At 34.1% G+C, this 14,316-nt stretch overlaps 1 protein-coding gene across 4 annotated transcripts in view; it reads left to right on the forward strand.

Moving 5' to 3' along the window:
- Window positions 1-14,316, forward strand: part of LOC119839472 — an 83,066-nt gene that overhangs the window by 52,517 nt on the left and 16,233 nt on the right. For 3 of the 4 annotated variants that reach the window (XM_038365746.1, XM_038365756.1, XM_038365765.1), the window contains 7 exons: window positions 7,444-7,650; window positions 8,499-8,627; window positions 9,370-9,487; window positions 9,565-10,248; window positions 10,324-11,885; window positions 12,557-12,699; window positions 14,096-14,293. In XM_038365746.1, coding sequence (XP_038221674.1) covers window positions 7,444-7,650; window positions 8,499-8,627; window positions 9,370-9,487; window positions 9,565-10,248; window positions 10,324-11,885; window positions 12,557-12,699; window positions 14,096-14,293 — 3,041 coding nt within the window. The remainder of the gene's footprint in view (window positions 1-7,443; window positions 7,651-8,498; window positions 8,628-9,369; window positions 9,488-9,564; window positions 10,249-10,323; window positions 11,886-12,556; window positions 12,700-14,095; window positions 14,294-14,316) is intronic. The other variant, XM_038365774.1, reaches the window with a different exon arrangement.

Here is a 14,316-nt window from a genome sequence, read left to right on the forward strand (position 1 = left end):
ACATCTTCCCCCTCCGTTCCCCTCCTAGATAATTAACTGCAGATAGGTACCCCATGTCGTAGGGTAGGATCAAATTTTTTACACCGCTTTTTAAAGAGCGGCGAGCACCATCAGCTTTGGAGTGCGGTGATAGGGTTCAAACAATTTGTTAGGGTGGCTCCGTAAACGGATGTGATTATATTGATTTTCAGCTTGATGTTATGCGTTATTTATAGCGCAAAGACCAACGCTTAGAACACAAACGCACCAACTTATTTATTTCAAATTAATTTGTGTTACATTCTGTATTATTAAAGATTGACATAAATACATAATATAAAATGAATTCCTATGTCATATGTATTGTGTATACTTTCATTTCCTTTTTGTAGCCATTCAAATTCAAATCGTCCCAATGGAATAATATCCATTCATATGATACCTTCTTATCCGATTTACATATCAATACTGTTCTCTGAACACGATTTGTTCGAGGCGTCGTAAAAGGACGCTCGAGTTCCGACTAATATCGAACAGTCGCAGCCCCATTCATTGTTTGTGGAATTACGCAAGTACACACGCCGCCAGACAAATAAATCACGCAACTAATGCTGCATCCGGCCCGTCTCTGCTTATTGTCGCGAAGAGGCGACATTCGCTTAATGCTGGTAACTCCGACGCCCTACGCGGGACCCTCTCACAATACCATGGCAACAGCAACTAGGAGGGTGCCGACGTAATTTATTAATTTACATTCACACTTATTGTTTTTCAACGCCGACATTATTATTCTTTGGTATCAAATTCGGGTACCTTCATTTATACTACTTATCATATTATCATCATCCCACATTTATTAAAGGTAATTTCTAAGCTATTATACAATATTATATTTATTATAAACATTTTACCAAAAAATATAAACACCGCATACAAACTAAATACATTTTATACTCAACTGATCAAAAATGATTTACGTTACTCACAAAGAAATAACATTTGTATACACTCTGTACGACATGAACTCGTAAAATATGTTTTAAAATTTACACTATGAATGAAAATTATGCTTGTAGAATAATAAAAACAGCGTGAATGAAAGCATACTTTTTATAGGCACGTCGCCGTCTAGCCGCAGTCTAGGATCGATAGAGAATGTCGGCTTCCCGAAACCTAATTACGTTTTGCTTAAAGTTAAATTTGCATTAAACTATCTTGTCATAAAAAACAGCGGACTTTTTCAACTTTCTTTGAGCTTTAAAAAGAAATATTACTCGTATATTTGAAATTGAAAGTTTTGATACCCAAAAAATGTACATTTTACTATGACGTGTTATATGTGTGAAGGAAGATATTTTATTTTAAAAACGCATTGAATTATGTTTAAAATGTTTGAATGACGAATTCACAAAATTGTGTAAATTTAGAATCTAGAAAACTTGGTAATTTAATTTCAATTATGTATACATTTAAACTTTCCGTTTATTTTATTCGTTATATTGTTGTGATATAATTTTTATCATATTACGAAAAAGTATAATTTTGACACAAAGAAATGACATCACGTCTGCTCACTTAACCTTTAATAATTATACCACAACAAGTAAGAAATGTAAATGGTAATCTCATTTGCACACGTCACATCAGATGCCTGAAAACGTAAATTTCACTGAGAAATTGCTCTTCATCGTGAAATGAAAATGTCACGGTTATATAACAAAAATTTGATATTACCCACGCGCCCTTCGCAATGTCGTACACACACAATTCCTATGATTGTTTGGAAATGATTTAGGGCGTACGGTACACTCTCCCTCGCATCCTCTGACCGTTAATGCGCAATAAATTACTTTGCTTATGAGAATTTAGGTAACGATATTGTAAAATTTGGTTGTGTTGATAGTAATGAAATAGCATCTCTATGCGAGACCTTGGTACTTAGCTGTAGTTAACACGTGAGTGTAGAAACGAGGGGTCCGGGGTTCGATTAAGGTCGGGGACTCACAAAATTTATCTCGTTCTTGCAGGACACAGAAGACTACTTGGTTCTTGTCCACAAAGAAAATCGATCCGTGAAACAGATGTATATCATCTGCCCCATACCCCACTACGGGATTTCCCATTTTTCCAAGACGTGAAATGTGAACCCTACTATTTTAATAATTGATCTGCATTAAATAATTCCTTTAAGATGACGCCGACTCCCGGCACGCCGTGCATCGAAGCGAGCCGCGAGCCCACGCTAATTGCTTAATTAACACCTCCAATCTGAGGTCGTCTGGCATCGCTTTGCAACTGTTTGCCATTTTACTGCATTCAGCTGAAACTATTTCTTTACTCATTTAACTATTGCAAATAACAAATGCTACCATATTTGAGATAAAAATGAAATACACCTGTAGTGGTTAATAATAATTGCATTGATTCTAACATGAAATTGAGTTTTATTCAAAAAGTACCACTATATAAGTAGGCTATGAATGTTCTGCTCTATTATGTTACAATGTCAAGGATTTTGACAATACTGTAAAAATATTAACCTCGACGCTTTCTTTAAATCTTGGTAACACTTTAATTTGAATCATAATTAAATTGAATAAGATAGTATAAAAACATTCATAACCTAAAGTGATGAACAACATTGCTAATATTATAACATAACTTGTATCAATTCTTCTGCCCACAGCCTCTGATAGTGATATAATGTAATCTTAAGAAACACTTTTATATTTTATGTAATATTAGTTCTTCGCGCCGGCTTTGCTCGTGGTACATATATATGTAACAGTAATTTGCAGCTTTCTAATAATGAGAGAATTCTAATGAAATCGGTTCAGTGGTTTTTGCGTTAAGAAGTCACAAAAATACAAAAGTTTCCTCTTTATATGTTAGTTTAGATATTAAACATCATAAACCTTCAACTTGTTAAATCTTACAATATTATCTATTCTCTACAATCTTTGATTTATTTCAATAGGACGCATCGCTCTCTTGAGTTGAAAAGTTCAATATTGACTTTCAAAATTGCTTTAAACCGCTGCAGTTGATAATAAAAGTAAATGGGATACTTAAATATATTCCTTATTACAGAGCTTGAAAGCTTAGAATGATTTAAAAACTGTTACAGTACCCAGTGTTGTTACAAACGCCCTGACTATTGACAGGAACTCGAAGCTTTCTTAGGACCGGTAAGATTATAGCTCAAAGTTAATTGTCTGGTAGTCGACTGAAAGCTCAATGAATTTAAACGTAATACCAAGTTTATAGATAAGTGCTTCGAAAACTTAACACTTGTAATTAAACAACATTGTTCTTATATTCTTTCCCTTTTGGATTGTGTAACTGTAAAACGTGTTTTTTCATATCTTTCACGGTATATTAAATGCAAGTTTAGAAAATATTTGCCTGTTACATGGCTGGATGAGAACCTTAATTTTTTTATTTTACATATTTATTGTATTGTATAGGATTAGACGCTCGTCCGCCCGGATATAAATATTCCTGCTTAATCCCAAACGAGAATTTAATCGGGATAAAAAGTATCCTATCACCCAAGTCAGGTTATACCATGTCTGTATACCAAATTTCATAAAAACCATTCAGTAGTTCCAGCATGATTGACGGACATACACCCAAACAAATAAACTTTCACATTAATTATATTGGTGTTTAGTGTGATGATTTGACGGGATGTATTCGAATATATTTGCTGCTTCGCTAACTTTATGTTCAAAACTCTCTATTTCCAAACGAATAACTTTAAAAGCTACTACTTTCAACTAACTACTTTCAACTTATATTAGTAAAAGTATAGAAACAAACAACCTATCAAATGGTAAATAAATGAAACTATGCGAAGAGCACTACAGGTACTATATAATTAAATAAAAGTCGACCTTCCTTGAAATCTTACTGCAGTTCTCTATCAACACAACTTGGAACCTCGGAAGTAATTGGCCAAGTTTTATGAAATTTAAAAATTTGTTACGATGAGTTAAAAATTTTTACTTGTGTATTCCACATTATGAGTTTGCCTTTATACGACTGAACTCTAATCAGTAATGAATAATTGTGATTTGGTCTCTAGATAAAAATGTCAATTATTATTCTAACAATTTTTAATATTTTAATGTAATAAAAGAGAACTAAGTGATTATACAATTGGATATCTAATATAATATATTATGAGAATATAATCTATTATATAAAGGGACTAACAAAATTTGGGGTGGAATACTAATTTGTTCGTACATATAGTTAACTAGCTGACCTACCTATAGGACAAAAAATTTCATATAAAAACGGTTCAACCGTTTCAGAAGAATGTGTAACTTACATTGTGACATGATATAAATATAGAAAGGAGACAAGCAATAACCTAACTGCTATTGTAATATGCACATATAATTGTAAAAGATTATAATTATTATGATATACATGTTGTTACTTGTTCATTCTACTACATATTATTTGTGCGAGGCGAGCACGTTTCGGTACGAAGTGGGACAGCTCGCACCGGGGTAGTTCCACACCCCCACAGAAAACCGGCGAGAAATAGTAGTATATCGTACGAAATACAGTAGCATAGCATAGCAAGCGATAAGTGCTTTAGCAGTACATACGCAGAGGCTTCTGAGCGTTGATAATCGTTTACCATCAGGCGAACCACCATATTTATGCATATAACCATAACCACCATATTATGGCATAATTAAATATCTTCTGCATGCATTAATAGGTAAATAAGCTCTATAAAGTAAATGACGCGACCATTTACTGATTGATCGCAGATTTTGCGTTGTATTGGTAAGAAGACGCAATTCAGGCTGTTGCGGCGTGTACAACTCGACATTGCGGGTCGACGTCCGGGGTGCGTTACAGGGTTGCCACTAACTACAAAAGGAAATATGTAATTTTTTTGTACATATGTAGTCTTAAAATTAAAGAACCTCTTAACCAGTTTGATTATTTATAAATATTTTGTTTAGCATGCAGCTACAGTTTTATGTATATTATCGTAATTTTAATTGATAAATATATTTAAATTTCAAATAACCTCATTGATATCTTACTTTGAATGAAATATTGTTTTACGTCTTTCGTTAATTATATTGTTTGATGTTTGAATTATTTATCGTTTCATGATTTCAATTAATCAATTAAAAGATTTACACAATATACTTACTATGAATCCGAATGAACGTTATATAATTACGGTTGGTAACCCTGGATTACGGTCGTGAGGGGGGGCGCTTTACACTTCCGCCTCGCTACACTCATTTCCGCATAAACAGTACGTACTCAGTACTCACTGCATCAAGATGTGGGCCTATGCTTGTACAAAACAAACATTTTTATTGCATTATGTTTATTTTGTAATTATTAGCTTTTTCGTCCCATTTCCCCCCGTGGTACATACATACTCTACATCACTCACACTTTCCTTTTTAAAAAAATGTAAATGAGAAATTGAACTATGTTTATCATATTTAACATTAGTAAAAACCGTAAAAAAATGTTACGAAGTGATTGTGTGTGAGGGATTAATTAATATGTTAAACAGTCATCATTGAAATTAGACTTGAGATATCAATTCCTTTAATAATATTCCTTGCTTAGAATACGCACTAATCATGAATCACAAAACGATATACATCAGTTTAATTTCAAAAATACTTGCGCATTGCGTATTTACTTTACCACCACATGATTGCCTCGGAAATTAAACTTTAAACGAACTTCATGTAGCAACTAATCAGCGCAAATCCAGCGAGTTAAAACAAGGAACGCAATTTAAAGACGCTCTTAAAAGTTTCGAAAGCGAAGGAGTGTGGGTGAAATAAAACAAAGGCAGGCGCGCGGCGCGGCACTCACCCTGAGTGCTCTGCTTTGTGGCAGGCCGGCACAATGTAATAGGCGATACACACGCCAGCCTACCTTCGCCGAGCCTACCCCATGCTTCTCTGGCACGGCTTCCTCTTACACGCTCCACGAGAATACTATCTGTCTTTCACATTTCATTTCATGTACACTTTCATTTCATAGCCTCTATTTGCTTTTAATTCCGTACTTTTGAAATTCATCCCCATACGCAGTAGTGTTACCTAAGGGTTGTTTTTAACATTTGACATAACCTACTCAAAGCAGACAAAGAACAATTTCACTGCACTGTTTATTTTTTCCTTGTGAAGTTTGTAGCTTTTTTATTTTTTCTCCTGATAAGCAATGTGCATACAGAATAAACTTTGTCATTTTTGCAAAAGACTAGGAAAATAACAGAGTCGAATCGCCGACTTACTACGTTGAACTTGCTTTTAATAAATTGGAAAATTGTTTTCTCAGCTACGTGCCTGACAAGATTAGTCTGAGGAAAATAAGTCTATGCTGTCTACAAAAGGAGCACGCTTGAAAACAGCAGAGATCATTAGTGAGGTGAACTCTAATGAACCACTCGATCGCTACGAAGATCTGGAAGAAACAAGGGTGTACGGACTTTATCGTCGATCGCTCGGTCGTATGAACACATGGCTGTTCAGATAAACTTCCATGATCTCCCGATAATATCCAGCTTCCTACAAATGAGCTTTAAATTTAGTACGATTATAATAATAACTACCTAACGTCTAAAGTCGCCAAATAATAATAAAATATTTCGCGGTAAAATAGGCATAGAATCTTATGTAGTACAGAATCATGAAATTGCTGTGTTACAAACGAAATGCATTGACAAAAACAATCGCGCCCCTGTTTGGTACAAGGACTTATCGAGAGTTGGCGTGAAAGCGGACGCCTCTTGGCTCAAGCGGATTGCTTTGTGCCAGCCACTAGAAACACTTCAACGGTATTGGGATTGTACTTCCCTTTGAATTCTAATGCATAAAATTATTAACAATACTTTCTTAATAATAAACCGCAGCTAAATTACATTTCGAATTTTATCAGTTGTTTGATAATACAAAAAATATTAACAATTTGAGTATTATATTGAATTAAAGTATGTTTTATTATTTTTTTATCATAGTTAGATAAAATCACGCTAATAGATATTAAGTGAGAGCGGAACATAGAGAGAAGCTTGCATCGTTATCTTCTAATTCAGTCTAATGGTACAGTTAACGGAAGCGTTCTTGGGTCAAATCCGATGTACCTCGTGAAGGAAATGGGTTCAATCTAACATTGTCTTAGAGAATTTACTACCTCGACCTATCAATTTACATTTATCTATTTGGTACTGAATTGTTGACTTTATAGTCATACAGAGTTCCTTTTAACGAGTGTACTAGTCTCATTGAAAAAGGTTTGTAAGTAAAAAAGTAATACTGAATGACAAGATTTAAAAAAGCTATCGTATCTTCATATCATTATTCATACATTCAAAATCACAATCGTCTACCAGCAATAGCTCTTAATTTCAATTAAATATATTGACAAGCACTTATTAAAAGATTCTTTTGACAATTGCAGAGGGTGCGACGACGTACAGCGTTCTTTGGAACTACTAGACCAAGTGCTCAGCGAATACGACGAAGGCGAGCCGCGGTCGCTGGAGGCGCGCGCGCCACCTACACCAGCGACGCCGGCGACGCCCGCCACGCCGGCCACCGACGACGACTCGCCGCTCGCCGGACATACGTCTGAGGACGATGGATACATGAGCATGAACGGGAGACGGTAAATGCTTTTTAGATTACCACAATTATAAATGTTCTATAGCTTTTTAACGTAAAATATGCTTAAAAGGCATATGAAATGTGTACATATTATTATTATTAAGACCTAGAAATACTATAGGAAAGGTATCCAGTAAAGAATCAGGTCAATAATAGTATACTAATTTTCAATAATTCCACAGTGAATAAATATTTACTCGAACTTGACAATAAAAAAACAAAATAAATTACACTGTGCATAGATAATAGATAAAATAAAAAAATAAGGGCGAAAAGTATAGAATAGTAAGTTTCTTCGTAAATTATCTTCCTTATTGATAGGCGTGTTTATATGAAGATGCCACCCTTAATTATACCTATCGCCAAATAATTCAAGTAACATCTGGACTCCACTGATGGACACACCAGAAATAATGATATTATTACTAATCAAATTTTTCTTGTCTCTGTATACCATACAGCGTGTTTACATGCCGTCATGCTGTAAGTAAAAAAGTAATATGTAAAATTATAATTTAAAAAATACTATTTTTATATACTTTATTGTGTAAAAACTAATATTTTTACACAATAAACTATACTTAATAATAAAATAATTTAGTAGTTAGAAGTTAGTAAAGAAGTTTAGTTGAAGTAGCAAGCTTTTCTGCCACGTCCTCCTAAACAATTTTCAGAAGCAAGAAAAATTAATTTTTAGTTAAATGTCATTCCAAAACATGAAAAACGTAAAAATTTCCTTAACCTTAGTTTAAATTACGTCCAAGTTTTCTTTGCTTCCCACATTTCACTTTAACTTTTAAAAAGTGAAATTTTTGAATTTTATTTATATTTTATAATTATGACTTTCAGAGCGAAGTTCGCCCTGGGGTTCAGACCGACGGAGGAACGCGAAGAGCCGTCGCCCCCGGACCCTACTTCGCCACATTCACCACCTCCGCCAGAAGAGGCTGAAAGAATTATTTCAACGTTGTTACCAAAGTAAATATGAAACTAATTCAGCACTGTTTGATAACGAAAAGTCTGTCCTAAAAATTATAGAGATTGATATAGGAAAATAATTAATCTTTCAGTCGGATGATGAATGATAGAAATTAAAATGAAATCTTCTATGACTAATTGACATGTGTATAAATATATCGTATCAAAACTGACATTAATTTAGTCTCATGAAATGTATATATGCATACTACGAGATTTCAAAAAGTTTTGTACTTTTCCGATTGAAATCTTATTTTCTCCATATAGTATATCTACACTTATATTATAAAGAAAAGTATTTTTGCATATTTGAAACATTATCACGCAAAAACCACTGGACCAATTTCAAAAATTATTTCACAATTAGAAAGCTGCAGCGACTGAGTGACATAGATATATGTACCACGGGCGAAGCCAAGGCAAACAGCTATGTATTTTAAAATAATTCTTATATTTGCAAGTTCAGAAGAATACTAAGTCTTTTTCATTATCTTTTATCATTATCTTAACCGCAAAGCGTGACTTGATGTTTATTAACGACATATTAATGATATATTAACGACGCTAAATCTCCCACGATTATTCAATTGTTCAATGATTTTAAGCTAGTCATCCTCGTATAGATGCAACCAAATTTAGCTTTTTTGAGAAAATAATTATGGGAGTTTCGAAAATTAAGTTATATGATACTTGGTTCGTAAATGCATATATATACCTAAAATAAATGAATGTACAATTTCAGAGTTTCACCAGCCAATTCAGCAAAACGAACAATATCAATAGAACGACGCGATGCTGAGGACAAATTAGATTCGATTATAAGCGTTAATGGTATAACTGCAGCTACTCAGACAACGTTTGTGAGTATTTTAATTATGTACTAAAGAATATTTTGTATACCTACTTATAGTTTAATAACCTGATTCTTATATTTTAGCCAAAAACAAGGCACCAGCGGCCATATGGATGGGATAAGGACGATTCGAGTAACTTTCAGTTACAACAACCATCAGTACAACCTTACAAATTTAGTTCTCTTCAGCACGGTACGAGACCACCACAACCTGATGGTATACCTGCGTGGCTTCCACCACGTCATGGCATGCAACCTACCGTAAAAAAATCACCTAGTCTAGAGAATCCACCAATATTCCCGTTCATGGGATTTTCAAGTGAATTTAATGATAAACCATATAATGAACATCCAGTCACAATTTATCCAGGGCCGAGTATACAATACAGTAGACAATCACATTCACCCACATACAAAATATCACCGTCCAATATTAAAATTGTAGATAAAAAGAGCAGTTCCAAACGAGACAGCAGATCAGACGATGAAATATTGTCCCCGAAAACAAAAATACCTCCGCGAACTCTCGCCGGTTCTATGGAGCGACATAGAGAAGTGTGTAGAGGATCTTCGGAGAACATAACGGAAAATTGTAAGATTAGAGGTTCGCATATAAGTAATGACGACGAGCATTTTTCGGATGATTCCTTAGAAGAGTTGTTCCCACCGCCGCCGCCAACCGCTAATACACCTTCGAAACGTAATTCCATAGCTTGGGAAGTGTCTCTCGATGGTGATGATCCTCTTCTTACTCCAGGAAGTACAAAGGTACATAAAAATCCTGTTCAATAACTTTTTATTATTAAATTAACGATTATTAATTGCTGTCATTTACATTTACAGGTTATAGGAAGACGCAGAAGGAAATCTGGAGATCAGTCACATTCTAGTACAAGTTCGATACCCCAACGACTAGATGATGACTGGGGTGAAGAATATTGGCCTCCACCACCACCTTTGTCTCAATGTGATAGTCAGGCATCGCCTCCCTCAGATGCTGAACCTGAAACCCGCCGAATTAATAATGACTTTGCATGTGGCACGTACGTCATAAGAAAAGGAAAAAATCGTAAACAGCTACCAAGCTTTGCAAAAAGTCCTAACAATAAAACTAACATTATCAACACCTTAGCACAAAGCCATAGTCTGAATAGGAGCACAGAAAAGTCTATAGATGGTTCCAGTATATCAATAAGTGGCTCGGGTTCAGTTGGTTCATATAATTCCAGACCAAGTTCTGATTTAAGTTTACCTCAGTCTAGACATAGCGTTGACTTAAATTCTAGGTTGAGTCGAGAACTCAACACACCGAATTCAAGATATAGTATAGATTTATGTACACCGAATTCTAGAATAAGTAAAGAAATAACATCTCCTAAATCTAGGCTTAGTTTGGATCTTAACAACAGTCAGGATAAATACATCAATCAGGACTTCTTCGGCCATAGCCCGAAAAGCAGAAAAACACCCGAAAAGAGAGAATCAAAAAGTAGTGGTATTCAAAATAAACTATCGCCGCAAAATAGGTTTACTGATTTTAAAAAGTATTCTTCCACATTTGATAATATTCAGTCATTAATAAAAGAGGGTAAGGTTGAAGAAACTCCTCAAAATGAATGTAATGAAACAGTAAGCGAGCTCTCAACCGTTCCGCCAAATATGGTGCGTGTGATATCATTACCAGCACTGGGCGCAGAGGCGGAAAGCAATGGCGCAAGCAGACAAGCGCTGATTACTACAGTGGAAGAAGAAGAGGATCAAGAAAGTGGAGAACCGGAGTCTAGTGGCGAAACTTCACCCTTAAGAAAAATTGAGAATAATATAAGTGCTATATTAAGTCAAGGTCGGGACCAAAAACTTTTTACCCCATATTTACCTAAAGACTGGAATATACATAAGGATGAATACTGTGATGAAGTATCTAAAGATATATTAGAAAACAGTTTTCGCTATAGTTCTAGAGAAAGACAAAAGCGCCATGATATACAGAAATCTTCAAGTCATAATGAAATCCAAAATCAAAGGTCCATAGAGCGGCGAGATCGATCGTCAGGACGACGGTCTAATAGTATGCACAAATCCACAAGTGCAAAAGATGTACCAGTAAACTTAATGTGTCAACCATCTTCATCTGATTCTGCAGTATCTAGCGGAGGTGATTTCCCGTTAAATGTACAAATAGTTGAACATTCATATAGACACAATCAATTACCACTTTCTCCGAATTTAAATCACGACAGAGGTCCTCTGCCACAAACACCGGAATCGCCAAAGTTTCCTCCTTTACCACCATCACCTGTACAAGAAGTTGAAGATGAATATACAGAAATAATGCAACCAACAGAAAGAAGACACGTTAAAAAAGCTGACACACTTCCTACTCCAACTATGGAAGCAAGGCGAAGGTAAGACACACACCTATAATATCTAATAATGTTAAATTTAGCCTCTCACCAACTAATTAAGTTACACGTCAAATATTTGGGTTGATGAAAGAAGCTCCTAATTCATTTTTTCTTTTATAAAAGCAATAGAAAACAAGAGAATAAATGTGGGAAAATAATAACCGATGTGCCGAACGCTTCATGGCTGCTTATAATTTAAAAATTAATCAATTTTTATTTATGATATAAATAATGAAATGTCTATATGATGGATAAGTCGTCGTTGGAAATATTTTACATTTCCTCGATTTCTTCAAATATTGCATGATAATTTGTTTCTGTGATAGAATATACATTCCCATATTATGTTTTCATAATTTCTTATTACTTAATTTACTCCTAATCTTAATAATCAATCTTAATTCTAAAGTAGCAACAATATAATGATCTAGATCAATTCATTTTCTGAGAAAATCTTGTCTATAACCAATCGAAAGTTTGTTTTTGTATTGGCATGCATTTGAGATCCATCACATATGTAAATAAAATTTACAATAATGCAATATTGATTACAAATATGCTTATCCTAGATAGGAGATACATTAATAATTGCTGGTGTTAATTTTACTGGCGTTAGACCTTATCCTCACAAGTCATCACTTTATCCATTCAATCCTTATCGTATATTTCAGACCCTCAGAACCACCCGCAGTGCCTCCACATAGAGACGCTACAAACAGTCTCAAAACGAGATCAATGGAAACAAGTTACAACAAAAATAGGCGAAATAGCAACTTTAAAAGTGGGTCAACAGACAGAAGAACTTTACCAACAGGTAAATTTAAACAACCCCATCCATCAATAATATTTTCCAAAATGGCTTTATTTAACAAAAATCATGTGAAGAATTGATGTTTTAATTATTAGTAATGGTGAGATAGCTGAATAATTGAATATACACCTTTTGTGAAAAAAATCTCCTTTAAATATACCATTCTTTGATAGTGGGGCATAAAACCAAATTATAAATGTATAATCTATACACTGAAATTTGAAATTCTTGAAGTATTCGTTTCAAATTGGCATCAAATTTCATTTAACATAATATAAATAGGTATTTATTACAAATAATTATTTATTATACAAAACAGGAAAATTATATTTATTCTGAACCTTAAAACCTAGCAAAGTAACGTAGCAAATGATCACGAAGCATAGTTGACTATTCCGTTATTTAGTGAAAATATTAAATACGTTTAAATTATGTCAAATGAAAGCCGTATTAGATTAAATATAGATAAAAATAAGAACGATTTTTATGACGTGTAAATAAAATTCCATCGAATATTCTATTTCGGTGAGACGGGTATTTGGCACGAAATATTAGTTAGGTATGTAGGTAAAGCTGACACCGCAATACTCCGGTGAATAATTTATATACCTGAATATTTCTCTATCCTATATTTACTTCCGGACCTATATATTCAAGACATATTTTAAAAATTCACTAGAAATTTATTCTAATTTCAACCGACGTCCCAAAAAACGAAGGAGGTTCTCTATCCGACTGTATTTTTTTTGGATAATTTCGTGTTCGATTGTAAATTGTGATCTTAATTTAAAATTTGAATCACATGTGTGGTATTTTCCCTTTGTAATAAACACCGTAATTTTTTTCTTTTCTTTCTATGTAACTCTCTTGTGAATGTTTTAAATGATTTAAAAACCAATTTTATGATCATACGTATTACTTTTATAAATATTACTACGTATAACCATAATATACAATTACCTAGTATGAATATATATCTAGTGCGAATATTACCTAGTAGAAATGTTAAATTAAAAGAGAATGACTTCTGCAATTTACACGATACCAAAGCTCTTGGTTTTCTTTTGCGATTGTACTTCAACGACTGATGATAACCGTTTATACTAGCAATATCTCTTCATTGGCCACTATATAGAACACAATTTTAAAACTGAATAATTGTATAAACATGTAAATAATGGTTTGGATTATTTTAAGTTACACAATTCCATTTATTATAATTTTAAAAACATATCGTGTGAGGACTTAGTTAATAGCTACATAGAGAGTGATAGAGGCTACTTACTCTCTTTGAATCATAAAAATTTGACAAAGTCCATATTTTGTAATCGCAATCTATTCTTATAAAGGTACATAATCAACAAGTATATGAACACATAAAAGCAGAGCATATTTTTAGATACAGGAGCCAGTGGGGCACGCCGCCGCACATTACAGAGACAGAACCGTGAAGTTTCTGGTCGGGGCCAATTACAAACGTCGGCCAGTCTTCCGGAAACACCAGTATTTGCGCGTGGCTGTGACGTACCACGCACACCACCCAGAAATTCCACTGGACCACCTAGAAATAATACAATGAATTCCATGCAAACTATAGGTCCGTATTGACTGGATTTTACT

Source organism: Zerene cesonia, chromosome 1 (assembly GCF_012273895.1).
Source record: "Zerene cesonia ecotype Mississippi chromosome 1, Zerene_cesonia_1.1, whole genome shotgun sequence".
NCBI lineage: Eukaryota > Metazoa > Arthropoda > Insecta > Lepidoptera > Pieridae > Zerene > Zerene cesonia.